The sequence below is a fragment of the Gopherus flavomarginatus genome, chromosome 3 (assembly GCF_025201925.1).
Source record: "Gopherus flavomarginatus isolate rGopFla2 chromosome 3, rGopFla2.mat.asm, whole genome shotgun sequence".
In the NCBI taxonomy this organism is placed as follows: Eukaryota; Metazoa; Chordata; order Testudines; family Testudinidae; genus Gopherus; species Gopherus flavomarginatus.
The window spans coordinates 126,174,720-126,189,824 of record NC_066619.1 but is presented as its reverse complement, the minus strand read 5'-3'; the positions used below and the strand labels follow the sequence as shown (position 1 = coordinate 126,189,824).

At 45.3% G+C, this 15,105-nt stretch overlaps 1 protein-coding gene across 4 annotated transcripts in view; it reads right to left on the bottom strand.

Annotated features, from left to right (window-relative positions):
- Window positions 1-15,105, bottom strand: part of PAX5 (paired box 5) — a 230,165-nt gene that overhangs the window by 193,195 nt on the left and 21,865 nt on the right. For 2 of the 4 annotated variants that reach the window (XM_050943148.1, XM_050943149.1), the window contains exons 3-6: window positions 14,600-14,797; window positions 9,321-9,385; window positions 7,297-7,386; window positions 4,554-4,682 (exon numbers count right to left, since the gene is read on the bottom strand). In XM_050943148.1, the coding sequence (XP_050799105.1) occupies window positions 4,554-4,682; window positions 7,297-7,386; window positions 9,321-9,385; window positions 14,600-14,797 (482 nt within the window). The remainder of the gene's footprint in view (window positions 1-4,553; window positions 4,683-7,296; window positions 7,387-9,320; window positions 9,386-14,599; window positions 14,798-15,105) is intronic. The other 2 variants (XM_050943150.1, XM_050943151.1) reach the window with 1 other exon arrangement.

Genomic DNA, 15,105 nt, shown 5'->3' with positions numbered 1-15,105 from the left:
AGTTCAGTGACTGCAGAGGCAGAGCATCAGCACCCATTTGGAGTTTTGTTACAAAATCTCATACGTATAGAAATGGGCTTGTGGGGCCCTCCAGGGACGTGACCCTGTTGAGCTATACCCACACCCAATCACCGCACAAACACGTTACACACCCACACTGCACGCATACACATGCACACACTCACACTGCACACACGCACACTGCACAAACACGCTGAACACCACTTACAGGCACCCTACATATGCATTGTTTACAGTGCACATTGCACAAACACTACATGCGGTGTGCAAACACACACGTTAAACACCGTGTGCAGGCATGCTGCACAAACACGCTGCAAACAGTACACATGCAAGCTGCACAAATGCGCACCCATTGCACAAACACATGTAATGCATACAGTATGTCTGTGCCCTGCACAAACACACACAAAGGACAACTGTACACATACACACACACATTGTAGACACACTACACACATTCATTTCCTTGGTTGGATGTAAGTCTGCTTGGCGACACAACCTCCTTTCGCATACATTTTGTCTTTTTCCCCTATTCTCTCCTATAGCTTTGTCCTGTCATCACAAGACAACATAACACTGCACCACCAAAAGAAAAACTGAATTTGAGGACAGCAGCCAGAACTGGAGAACTCCCCCTCCTCATCTGATCTATGTTCACCCCTGGTGGCAAACATCACCAGGGAAAGTTTAAATCCAAACAGAAGAGTCTCTTCATTTAAAAACCGAGCAGTGATCTTGGGAGCCTCCATTTTTGAGAGTCCCATTTGAGATGCTGCTTTTCAGAGGGAAGCTGCTCAGCACATTCTGAATTCCAGGACCCTTTACGAAGGCTCAGGCTGGACACTCAGGAACTGAGCCACCACAAGCCCCTAGTCATTTCTGAAAATGTAGGCACTTTTAATGGAATAAAACAATTTCTTTGAATAGGGATATTTGTAAAAACCTGTCTTTAAAATGTAACCTAACCTACTTGTGGGTCCCACGCTCACTGCCTGCTCCCCTCTACGGCCTTTTTTCAGCTGAATGGAATTCATTAGAAGATGATAAAATAAGATCATTCTCCATCCTCCCACCCATCTGCTCAACATGCATTGCTCGGGCTTCCCACTACGCGCAGGGAAAATCCGAATGAAGCAACCGAAGGTAGAGAGGGGAATCTGAAAACAAAACCGCAAACGTGCCCAACGGCGTCTGCCTTTTTAAACTTAGAAAGCCGATCGCATCTCTCTTTAGTAAGCCTGTCTAGCTACTGTGTAGTCTGCTCCTTGTGTCAGTCCCCAGTAGTATGTCCTTTAACTATAAGTGAAAGCAACCGATCCCCCACCAAGGCACATCTGCTCCGAGTCTACTTTACAATGAGGGAGGGGGAATGGCACCTTCAGCTGTATAAGCCAATAAAGATTGTCTGATTTGGCTTGCCCCTGTTGCTATTAGGCTAGCAACCCACTGGGTTAAAGACTGGTGACAGCTGCTAAAAAAAATGTCCAGATCGAGAGGAATAAAAAAGGCAAAGAATCCTTCTGAGTGCTGGATGCATCTTGCAGAGCTGAAGAGCGAACTCATTGCATTTCACTGTCCCACTCAGACAGAAGCCTAGATCAATTTACAATGGTTACCTAGTCAGTGGCTCTGCTTATCACAGATCTATAGACAGACAGACCCCTCCCTCAATATTGAGAGAGACATATGTCAAAAAACTAAGTCACGAGAACCTTAACCATGTAGCACTGAGCTCCCAAAAGTCAATCAATGGCAAAGTTAACTCTGCCCCCTTGTGCATATATATTACTATACAGTCCATCATTAAACCATCACATTTTCCTCTTCCTGAAATAATACAATATAATATGATTCCATTATTCTAGAGTCTCCAATACAAAAGCAGGGCTTCTTTGTACTACTCGGAGTGCATTTTGAGTGCTTAACTGTGCGCAGGTGACAATCGCTTAGTGGGGGAAGGAGGGTGTTAATGGAATATCCTAGGAGGAAGAGGGGATTAAGACAGAAAAAAGAAATTCCATAACATGGAATCGTTTAGCTAGACACTTACCAGAGCACCCTGTCTACCCCTCTTAACGAGTCTGCAGGAGGGAGTCCGTTAGCTGTGCGGCTTCAGTGTGCAGCTGAAGATAGCAGTACTGCTATTGCGGATTGGCATACCGGGGATGGGTAGCCTTCTGGGTTTGAGCCTTTCACAGTCACATTCTCAATCTTTTCTCTGCAGCTATGAGGGTTTACTTCTTATAAATGAAATCTGAGACTCTCCTGTGACGACAGGAGCTGGGGCTTTAGAAGAAATTTATGAAACTATTCTGATATCCCTGTGAGAGTTTGCAACATTAAGACTGCCTCTCTCCAAAACCCAAGGGGCTATGCCGCTTTTCCCTTAATGCACTGCAGAAAAGGTTAGCTCAAAGTTTTTTAAAAATCACGTTTCAGCACAGATCAACCCTGTAAAATGTCGGCCCCAAAGGAGAATGTTTTGGAAAGTTACAAGTGACTGGAAACAGGGCTGTAGGATGGAGATTCTAAATTTTCTGTCCCGGTTCCCATATTGCTTTTATCACCACAGTAGATGGTTATACATCTTTAATTAACTACAGATTTTGCTACTGCTCCTACTATAATGCCAATATTTATTTGTATAGTTATGGCCTGATTTTCAAAAAGTCAAGTGTGTAACTGCACATCTAATTAATGTGCACACCTACTGCAACTGCATGTACAAACTGAGTCTTTGCACCCATGCAGCCAGCCACAGTCTTAGTGAAATCTAGGCCCCACAGAGGTCAATGGGAGTTTTGCAATTGACTTCCATGGTCCCAGGATTTAAACAGCCCTCTGCACCTGACTGCTTTGTGCAGCCCTGGGAACGGCCACACGCACTCATTGTTTCGACCTGGACAGGCACTCCGGGCTGTTTAAAAGTCAGGCTCGTTTTCTGTGTGTACATACAAAGAGTGGAATGAATTGAACAGGAGAATAACTGGCTTAAATGTCCTGTCAGGCTCTTTGGAAGGCTCAAGGCCACCGAGAAAACACTGCTTTTTCCCTTCCTGCCCCAGAGTTTACAAAGACTCCAGGGTCATTTCTCCCCTTGAGGTGTGTGTGCAAATCCCATGAACAGGGCAGGCTCATGGCTGGCAGAACAGACTCCTCGTCAAGCACTGCAGTGTCTGCACTTTGTGACCACCGTTGCACAAAAGCAACGACTGTAGTAGTTTAAGAAGCAGGGGTGGCAACAAATGGGCAGAAAGAAAACAAACTAAGGCCTCAATCCTCCAACCATTGCCACATGCAAGTAATTTACACATGTGAGATGTCCCAGTGAAGTCACTCCCATACAACAATGTCTACAGGATCAGGCCCTAAACTTGCCCCAGGGTTAAAATTGTCCCACTCCTTTGATTATAATAGGTGGGAGTGGCTGCCATATTCTCCCGATGGTATTTCCTAACCTCTGGAACTCCTGTGGTTAGATAATAAGAAACATCCTTAACATCTCTTCAAGGATGATTTAGTTGGGGATTGGTCCTGCTTTGAGCAGGGGGTTGGACTAGATGACCTCCTGAGGTCCCTTCCAACCCTGATATTCTATGATTCTATGATTCTAAGGAAAAAGTCGGTTATAATTTAAGGCATCTTTAAAAAATTCAAACTCAGAATATCCTGTCCTTTGTCCTAAATTATTCTTATTTTTAAAGGTAATGCAACGTGTTCATCAAAGCGACATCCAAGCTGCAAAGTGACATTGAACTATGAACCTTAAGAAAAATGCAAAACCTACAGGAAATGCTCCGTACAAAGCAAAATCAAGCAGTCTTCAGTACAACCTTCGCTGTCAAAAATCCCACTGATGTCAGTGGGAGCTGGGGCAAAGGAAACTGTTCCTATAAACCATCCCGACCTCAGACAAGTCTAACCCACCTCGTTTGTATTTTATTTTTTAACAAGGTGCAGTGTTGTGCCATCGTAATAATGTATCTTGCCATTGGCACTGATGGGCGGGAAGCTTTCTTAGTTTAGTTCAGTTTTATTCTTAAGTCATTGATAAAATGCAATGCATCCCAAGAGCTTTACCGTATCTGAATACTGGCACCCAACCATGGGACCAATCCTGCTTCCATTCTAGCTGCCATTGACTTCAAGTAGAGCAGGGGCAAACTATCTGGGCCTGATTGTGATTTCACGTAAACCTGTAGCAATCGGAAGAAACTCCATTGCCATTGATGGAGTCACACCAGCATGAAAACCTTGCACACACAGGCAATGTCTCCTTAGCAACACTGTTGTCTCAGTACCTATCTCAGCCCAACTGGCCAGGCAGTAGCACTCCGGTAGAAACAGTTCCCACATTAACAGATTAAGTCACAAAAGCAGGTTACATGGACCCATGTTAGACACAACTAGATATGGTGAATTCTAAGAAAGTGAGTATTGAGGACAATAGCAGATAGAGCATCTTTTTAACGCCGCCCACCCCTTTTTCAGTACATGCTACCCACCAAAGAGAAAATAGGCCCGTTTACCTTCATCGCGTTTGCGTTTGTTGCTTTCAGCACTGGGGGATGTAATTCCCAGAATTCCACTAATGGAGTAGGAGGAGCCTGCGGAGTCAGTGCTCACTGTCGAGACTTGGGTCACGGACCCCGTGGAGGCTGTAATTAAAAGCAGAGCAGTCAGCGTGCAGACGAACATGAAAGCCAAAGCGTGCCCACAACTCTTGCCATCCCAGTCATCTTGGGACCACTTTCCACACCCTCAGCCACAACAATTTCATGTGACTCTGCAGTGCCCCAGCTAAGAAGCTGAATGGTCATGCCTGTTTTGTTGTGTTTCCTCTGACACATGAGTTTTGAAGAGGGGCTGATGGAGCATAGCTTGTGGCAAACACACAATTGCCTGAAATAGGGGCTTTGTGTGTGCACATGCGATGGGGTTTGCAGACCCTCTCACTGAGATGAAAGCGGTGATGGAGCACTGCTGGGCCAAGAAGGCCCCACTCCACATCAGCCGTGGAGCATGCCCCAAATGGAGGACCTGATTAAAATGGGAGTCTGGCAATCACACAGGGAGAGGGAAGAAGAAGCTGTCTGCAGGAAGGGAGCCTGTTAGGACCTTCTGCGACAGAGGAATCCATAAAGGAAGGACCTGGACTGGACCAAGGCCTGATGGGGCAGCCAGGGCCCTGACCATTTTTCTCCAAGGGGGAAATCACTGGACATTGGAAGGGAACTGGGCAACCCCAAGTGACTCTCTCAATCACTGTGACTCTTGAACAGCCTCCTCGAGGAGGGAGGCAGAGGGCTGTGATCACATCTGTTGTGTATTTGGTTGCTGTGGTAATAGAATCTTGTGTTGTTATGGACCATGCCCCAAAAGGAAGAGTGCCCTGGGAGACAGGAAGTGGCCCAGGGGAGGTTGGTCTGGGGTATCAGCTAGAGGAGATGGAAACACAGCCTCCCCTCTTGCTCTGGACCCAGTGGAGAGGGAAGGCCTGGGTCTCCCAACCCTTCCCTCTGCCCCTAGCCCAACCGGGGGTAACCCAGAGAAGGACAGACTATAATTTGGCCACTAGGCCCTCAGATTACCTACAAGGCCCCCAGGACTCTGAAGACTGTTGAGCCGTGGCCACTAAGTGAACCCCGCTCCAGCAAAGAAAGCAGCTTTGGGCCCTAAAGTAACCCTCAGGGCCGTGCTCCACTCAGGTTGCTTCTCTTCTATCAGTACCACGGTGGTTCTGGTTCCTGGCATCCATTGTTCATTAAAACCACTGGCTGGCAGCAGACTGTGCTGCCAAACCCAAGTGTTCAGAAATCAGGAGTCAGGCCCCCAAAATCATTAGATTTACAAAATAATCAAAAAGATGTGGGGTCCTTTTTATTTGCCCCTGGGTGTCAGAGTGTTGAGGGGTCGGGTCTCAGCCTTTTCTCTCCCACCGTGTGGCCTAGAAGCTTTCTCCTGTTGTTAATGAAAGCTGCGATTCTCAGGCCATAATCTGATTCCAGCAACTCAGACATTACGAAAAAGACCAAAGATTGTGAGAGTTGTGAAAAAATAGTTGGATCTGGCAGTGGTGCCATGAGAGAGCTGAGCACACCGCCTCTCCTTCTGACACAATGTTGCGTCACTGGTTCATTACACTCCCTTGTCTGTCTGTCTCCATCTGTTCTCGTCTTATTCTTCTAGTGTAACTTCTTTGGGGCAGGGACTATTCTTCTCTCTGTGTTTGTACAGCACCTAGCACAACAGTCCCTGACTAGAGGTCCAAGGCTCCAATTAACAACAACAACTATAATAACATATGGAGATATACCTATCTCATAGAACTGAAAAGTCATTGAGTCCAGCCCCCTGCCTTCACTAGCAGGGTCAAGTACTGATTTTGCCTCAGATCCCCAAGTAGCCCCCTTGAGAATTGAACTCACAGCCCTGGACTTAACCGATCAGTGCTCAAACCACTGAGCTATCCCTCCCCCATGGCTGAGTTTGCCCTACTGTGCTTGTTTTAGGGACCATTGAAGGCCATTGAAAAGTAGTCTCACTGCCACACCCATCAAACACCTTATATATGCACCTCACAAATGTCAAAGCTCATGTTGTGCTTTATCTACTGTTTATCTTTTTTTAAATTGGCTCGTTCTCTATACAATAAATGTAACATTACATATTGAGCCACTAAATAAGAATCTAGTGTGATATGGAGTTAACCTGAAGCCACAATCCAAGCCTGCTGATGTATTATTAGTGGGGGAACTACAGGGTGGGTAATCTAACCGTCGGAGTGCTTCAGTGAGCCTTTTGTATTAAACCCTTCATCCTGACGCCAGCAACTGCAACAGGGGAAGAGGAGTCATTCGCCAGTATTACACAGAACACTAAACAGGAGGAAAGTATGAGGTGAGCACCCTGCTACGGGAACCTTTCGAAGAAGGATTACCAAGATCAGAAGACGTTGTCGAAATGTCTGGTTATCAGTTTACAGCTTTAAAGAGGTGGAATGGCTTTGAATGGATAGGATAACTGTAATTATAATAATGCTTAGCACTTATAGATTGCACTTTACATCTTCAACATGCTTTGCGAGCACAAACTGATTAACCTCCAACACAATTCCTGGGAAGCAAGTAATTGAATAATAACATCCCCAGTAGGGAAACTGAGGCAAGATGGTTAAGTGATTTGACCAAGGATGCAGATGGAAATAGTGCCCAAGCCAAGAGTTCGAATCCCAGCTCTGACTCCCTCTGTAACCATGGGCACAGCACTTACCCTCCTTCCTGTGGTTTCCCCGTCCATCCTCATACACCACCCTGGCATGTGGTAAGAATGAGTCAATGTGCATGATTCGCTGCCTGGATTCTGTCAACACAAACAGGCAGAACTCAGGCTGCAGGTGGCCAGGGCTAGAGCCTGCAAGCTGGGTCTGCCAGGAGCCCTAGAGCACAGCAGACAGCGTGAGCAGGCCCAGCTGGGGAGAGGATGGAGCGAAAGCCCCCAGGAGCTGTCCAGGACATGAATTAAAGCTGCTTCCCTTTGACAGAATGTCCCCGGTAGGGCAGGTGGGGTACTGACCTGTCCTACAGGGAGTGGCATTAGAGGTCAATGTAAATTTGGAGATGTCAGCCAGTGTTGTTGCTGTGCCCAACTGGCCTCTTTAAGGTTCTCCACAGCTGGCTCTCCATCCTTTCCTGGGGCCAGGGAAGCATGAGCATACACACATCCTTTGACCCAGGGCAGTGGGGTGGGTGCAGGAGGGGATGGGCTGTCACACTGCCGTCCCACAGCTGCTAATCCCACAGTGCCAGCAGGGAGAGTCAGCACTCTGTTTGTGCTCGGCGGCCACAGCATCAAGATGAACCACCGAGCTTCCATCTATGCAGAGCAAAGCAGAGTCAGGATTTGCCCCGTATAAACAAAGGCTCCTCTGAAGCCATCAGGAGTTTTGCTCCTGAACTCACTGGTAACACAATCAAGCCTTAACCTATCATTCACGCTAGCTGCTGCTTTTCTTCAGCGGAGGCTCTTAGAGTCACTGTCTTGATAAAACAATTCCAAATGTCTGGAAATAGCAGTACGCCCAGGCACTTTCCAACTGAGTCTCGCAAAAAGCACCTCCCAGATATTTCTCAGTTTAACTTCACAGCACACCTGAGAAGTGAGCCTTACCCCCATTTCACAGATGAGGACACTAGGGCAGAGATTCTGCTGCCTTTCCTCACACTGAGCAGTACTTTATCCCACCGGGGCTACTTGCAGAATGAGCTACCAGACCCACAAGCAAGGTGCTTAATGGAGGTCCCATTCTGTAGCATCGATGGTAACAGAACCCAGATTGCCTAAGTCTTGTACCGTCACCCCAAGGCCATTTTCCCTTCCCTTTCCTTTAGCAACCCTCCATGGAACACCTTGCTACTAAGAAAGCAAACCCAAGTTTAACCTCCTAGGGACTAGCTATAAAAGACAAATCTTGGTTCAACTGAAGTAAATAATGTCCGCTGCTCACTGCCTTCATTGCATTCTGCACATAAAGAGGCATGAACGCTGCAGGAAATGGACATTTCAAATGAGGAATGCTCCACCTTCTGATTTGAGTGAACATGCCTACAAAGGGAGAATATGCAATACACATGCAGTTGCCTAAGACAATGTTTAAAGAGATCAAAAATCTCCACGAACAAGAAAGTTGGGCTGAGGCCACCAACTCCGTTAACCACAAAAATGTATTAATCGGGGTTGCTGTCTCCTGACATGAGCAGCATCGGAACCTGGCTGGAGCATGTTGCTCTGGCCTGAACATCTGCATTAGGAAGGAGAAGGGAAGAACAGGAGAAGAAAGTTTGGAAAGTTTTGGTACCTCTTCACCCAAGACTGCAAGTGCACAAAGACTTATAGAAGGGATGGTTGATAGAAGAAAAAAACACATTCAAAACTACTTACTGACTAATGATGCAGAAAATGTTATGAATAAGTATCCCTTTCTTGATTTATTACTTTAATTATCTGACTTTCTATAGATCCCCATTAGTGGGGAGGGGAGTTGGTTTAGATTTCAATTTTCTGTCTCACGGTGAAAGCTATTTATCATACTAATCAGTAAAATTCAAAATCTTTTAGCAGTATTTATAAAATTCATTTACCATGTTCAGCCCTTGCCAAATGACAAAGAAGGCGCATTAGTACGTGTGCTGAAGTGTTTTATGCAGAATTATCTGTCCATAAGAATGATTAAAAGTTCTTTAGAATATTTGGATTCCATTATATTATTTTGTTCATATAAAAAAAGTTTGACTCACCTATGCTGTGACTAGAGGCTGGGACCTGCTGGTTGGGTGGTTGCTGTACTTTAGTCCGTATGATCCTGCATGTAGTTGAAAAGAAACAAATGGCTCCTTACTATGATGCATGCACACTGTAGAAACTGCAGGTAAATAATATAAGTGCCTGGAGAACATTAGAAGGTATTTTGTCCATTCAGGACACTTAGATGGTAAAGGAAACATCTTTTCCTGTATTATTCCACTGAAGCACAGTGAAAGTCAGACAGCTGGGCAGATCTAGGGCCAAATTTTCAAAAGTGCTGAAGGCCCAGATCCTTAAAGGCATTTAGGAACCTCTCTGAAATCAATGGGAGTAAAGCATATAAATACAGCTGAAGATCTGGGCCCAGGTGAATTAGGAGCCCATGTTCCATTGAGATTTAGGCTGTTAAGCACCTAAGGTTTTCAGGTGCCTGAAAATAGAGGTAGATGCCTAGCTGGATTTTCAAAAGTGCCCAAGGCGCCGAACTCCCGTTGATTTCTGTAAGAGTTAGGCACCAACATATTTAAAAAAACCCAGTAGGCACCTATCACCTATCTTTGAGCGCCTAAATGCCTTTAAAAATCTTTTTCACTTTTGAAAATGGGACTTACACTCCTAAGTCTCTGAGGCGTTTTTGAAGTTTTTACCCCAAATCAAACGGAACACTGAAAGCAACAAATCTTGGACCAAATGCAAGACATCAAAACTCAATAATTACCTTGTCATAACTGGACCCTCAGACCATCTTCTGGTCTCATTTACACTGGTGTAAATCTGGAGTCACTCTATGAATTTCAAAGGGGTCACTCCCAATTTACACCAGTGTTCCCAGAGAGCAGCATCTGTTGCAGTTGTGCATGTGGTGTAGGACTGATACAGAGACATAAATGAAAGGGTGTGTGGTGGCTTTTTGGAAAGGGGCCAGTTAGCAAGAAAGGCAACAGGAATGCGCTAGCAAAAATGACAGTGACAATGTATAAGCGGGAAAGACAAAAGGTGTGAGACATCTGCCCAGGACATAAATGGACATTTTGCCATGAACTTCAGTGGAAGGAAAATCAGGCCCAAATACTAACTGTGCAGTGGTGTTGACTCAGCTAACTACATAGTTCATTGACATGCTTCTCACAGTAGGTCTGTACATTTTATGTACTATTTTGACAGCATGCTGTGGTGATTATTTCTTCCGGGGCTATTTAACAAGCTAGATTCCCAGTTTATGCCTTGCTCTACATCAGTTTTTTGCACATTGATATGTTCACCCAAGAATGCCAAAACTTCAGTCATGGACCAACTGTGTAAAGTTATAGTGGGGGTCTGCATTTGTGCGTATAGCAAAAGGAAGAAGCTTAAAAATTATTCTCAGATAAGGGCTTTATCATTCAGACTCCTTTTATGTAAAATTAGTTTTCTGCAGAATTTTTATCTGTTCCCACTAGATCTTTTTCTATTATTTTACAACCATTCAGTAGTGACCACAATAGTAACAACACCTAACTCTTTATATAAGGAGTTTTTCATCAGAAGGTCTTGCTGCTCTTTACAAAGCAGGTCAGTATCATGATCCCTGTTTTACAGAGGGGGAAACCAAGGCACAGAATGGGGAAATGACTCACCCGAGATCTCCCAGTAGGCCAGTGAGAGAGCGAGGAATAGAATCCCAGGTCTGGGTCTCCTGAATCCCAGCCCCATACACTAGGTACTTAATCACATGGCATTCCCATATTTCTCTACTGAGCAGAAATAGCTGGCGAGACATGCTCCCTAACGTAGGAACTGACTCCCTCCCTGCCTCTCCCATCAGGCCCTGAAAGCTGCAGATTGGGAAGCGGCCCCAGGTGCTGAGTTCTAATCACTACATTCCTGGTGGTGGGGCCAAGCTGGCCAGTGCCTACCAGCATTCTTTTCCCCCAGCAACAAGCCAGGACTTCTGGAGCAGGGGCCCAATCCTGTCTTACTGAAGCCAGTGAGAGCTTTGCCACTGACCTTAGTATGGGAGCAGGGCTGAGCCCCTCAAGTGAGATCTATCTGCATGAGAGGGAAGGGGAGGAAATAACACTTTGCACAAGGATTTTGAGTTGTCAGAAGGAATTAAGAGAAGTCAGGGCCTTCTTACATGTAAATATCTTTATTTCTGGCAGGTTAACGGATAATAAAGCAGCCAGTGAGGCTGCAGATTACATGAGTGAAGCTAATAATTATGATTAATTAAAACTTATTGTCATGAATTTGCTCCTGCTGAGGAGTCTACTATGATTAATATTAATTAATATTATCAAGTATTGGTTGTATGAATTGAGGCTATCCCAAATTCTGAATTCTCTTCTACCCAGGTTCCTCTCCTTGGCCCATCACCATAGTATCTGAGGATCTTCTGGTCGGGCATTAATCAATGTGGCAAACACCTGGCAGGTGTTATTTGAAGTATGTTGTACTAGAAGGCATTCAGCTGTGCTATGGTGATGAGCACGGGGTAAGAGACGAGACTGCCTAGCGTGCCAGCCAGCTCCCTGGTGCAGCACTGCCTTCACTGCAAGTAGCAATAGGCTGGCTCCTTCGTCCCTCCCTCCCTCCCCTGAAGCAGGGAGGCCAGGTGGAATGAGGATATTGCATGACTCCCCTTCATTTATTCCACATGTGGGCCGTGCAGCCATTGTCTATCGCTACTTACGACACAAAGCAGAAGCAAGAGCTTTCGATGGGGATCCAAAGTCAATGGATAGAGGGTTACACTTTAAAATCATCTATGTGATTTACAAACCCAGAACCCATTTTCAACCCCTCTAGGCACCTGCCTGCATCTTTAGGTGTCGCAATACCTTTCAAAATTGCCCCTGAGTCACTTTTGAAAATGCTCCTAAGTCACTTAGGTGCTTTTGAAAATGTTACCCTGTTAATGTTAATGTGCCCTGTGAACAAACATTCGCATGTAGGAACGTAATGTGCATGAGCGTATACTATATCTGCCCTGCGTCTGCACTGTGGCGCTCTGCTCATGTTGATGATTTTCCCTAGTAAATTCTGTGCTTTACCATTTTAGAATTTGGGAATTGTTCTTTGCCAAGGGCTAGAGAAAAACAAATCCTGCATGTAATAGTTAAAACGAAATGGGGACTTTCACATTACCCTATGTATGTGCACCAGCCCCATGGTTCCTGTTTTGGAGCTGGGGTCGGAGACTGCTATGGACTATAGGTCCCATGCAGTGGAATGTCAGACGATCATCCTCTGGCTGGGTAGTCTTCCCCCAGGGCTCTCAGAGATGAACTGCTTTTAAAGAGACAGACCCAGCAAACCCAGTAACAACAGTAGTCCTTAACTACATGAGAAGTCCACTGACTGCAGTGGTACTACCTTACATGAGCAAAGATGTGCAGGGTCAGACCTTACTGCCCCAGCACAGCAGAGCATTTACATATATGCTTAACTTTAATCCTGTGCTTGCGTCCCAGAGAGTGCTGAGCTGAACAGGAATGGACGGCAGAATTGGGGCCCCACGTCTTTGGAGTAGATTCCCGACTTATTACCATATGTAGGGTTTTTCTTACATGCAATTGCAAGTCCTGAACAGCAGGAAGGGGCTGTAAGGTAGCAAAAAACGATTCTGCCCAATAAAACAAACCAATGCAAAAAGCTTGAATGCATTTCAAAGGAAGGTTCTGAGCCACAACTGCAGATGCATGAGAAGGGATGAGATTTCCACCAAATGGGGTGGCTTCCAAATCATGGCACAACTTTTTGACATGTAAACAGGATCACTCCATGATATTATTGGTACGAGAAATACACTAGAGTGGTAGAGAAGGCAACAAAAGAGTGAAATGTGAAAACTGGATTAAAACAAGTGAGAGGCCTAGTTAGGTTGTAATCTCTTTAGGGCAGGGAGTGTCTCTTGGTTATGTGCTTGTAGAGCACCCAGCACAATGAAGCCCTGACCCCGAAGGTCCAATAATTAAAAATAATAATCACGCTACCAATGAAGACAATGGCAAGACGCCCATGGATTTCAGTGGGAGTGGAGCTGCCCTTCGGTTATCTGAGGACACCAAGTATTAAGATTTTCTTTCAGCCCCCGGTTTCTGTTCCGTTTCTCAAACTAGTCTCTTTCTTGTCCAAATCTGTAAATCTCTCAGTATTACTGAATGCTGCTAGGATTTCACTCCAGTTAGGAAACTGCAGACACCATTCAACATTTTGAATTGTCTACCCAGTCTTGCACTTGATTTGGAGGTAAAGGGCCACCCATTATTTTTCATGTTATCATGTCAGAGATTATTAATACTTCAGGGGCAATTCCACAAGGGCATCCAGGTTGGGCTCTCCAAACAGACACATAAAATAATATGGCATCTATTTATTACATGACCCTACACACACATGGAAATTTAGAGTTAGCTGCATTCTGGGGATTTGGATGACATTGCATGAAAACTATGTTGATTTTTAAAACCACACACACACACACACACACAAAATGGATTAGTGCTGGCTTCCTAAATAGTTCTGCTTAAGATTCATTTAGGTGGAGCACTTCGAAAAAAAGTAATTATACTTTGTACCTCACAGGGCCCTAATCCTGTGCCCATGAGAGTCGATGGCAATGTTCCTGTAGTACAGGGTCAGGCCCCAGGGTAGTACCTTGCATGTGAGGTTCCTCAAAGTTCTTTTAAAAGTTAATTAACTCGCCAAACACCCCTCTGGGTGGGTAAATTTACCACTCATTTTACAGGCGGATAATTGAGGCATATAAAGGTTACAGACCAGATTCCATCAGCCTTACTCATGGTGAGCAGTACCTTACCCCACTGAACATGAATCTGGCCTAAGGGAATCCAGAAATGCTCACATGCTCTAATCACTAGACATCCACTCTTCCCACCCTCAGCTGAATCTGAATTCAAACCTTTTTTAGATCACCAGTAGTTCAGGTCACTGGTGGTCTCGATCTTATCCCTAGGGAATGTTTATATCCTGAAATCCCTTACTGCTGAATCCAACCCTGCGAGTGTGGGGCTCAATTCGAATAAGCGTGGGTCTTTCCCAGCAAAGGAACTGCAGGTCGGGAGCGGGATGCGGCAGAGAGGCTGCGTGGTGATAGCAATTGTTCATAATATGCCACACACTCGCCCCGGTTCTCAACCACTGGCTTTCATGGCTGCCCAAGTCATCCAGGAAACAAACACAAACTAGATTACTTGCAAATGACCCAAATGAGGAGAAGCTGCAAATTCTAGTGGCAAAAGCCACTCACCGGGGCTGTCCAAATCTGTACCTGTTAATCGAGCTGACGCTGGGTACGGTGTCGTTGTCACACACTCGCTCGGCCAGAAGCCTGTCCCTGATCTCCCAGGCAAACATGGTGGGATTTTGGCGTTTATACTCTGCAATTTTTTCGACGACTTTGGGTGTGGCGACCTTTGGTTTGGATCCTCCAATCACTCCAGGCTTAATGCTCCCAGTCTCGTAGTACCTGGGAGAGAATCCAAGACAAAGCTTTAGTTACCAAGAGTTGACAGACAGGAAGGTTGGAGATTTACAGTGCGCACTCTTTTAGCACAATGCATCTCCAGTCTCTTCTATGATACATTTGCCCTTTCACTCACACTTCCTGACTACGTAGTACATTATCTCCCCAATGGATTAATTTATAGTAATTGAAAATGGGCCCCAGTATAAAACATATATTTTTCCATAACAGCGAGACAATAGAAACAATGCAAGATTAAAGGGCATGCTGAGTTCCTAAATTAACTGGAAATGTGTGTTATTAATCAGAGG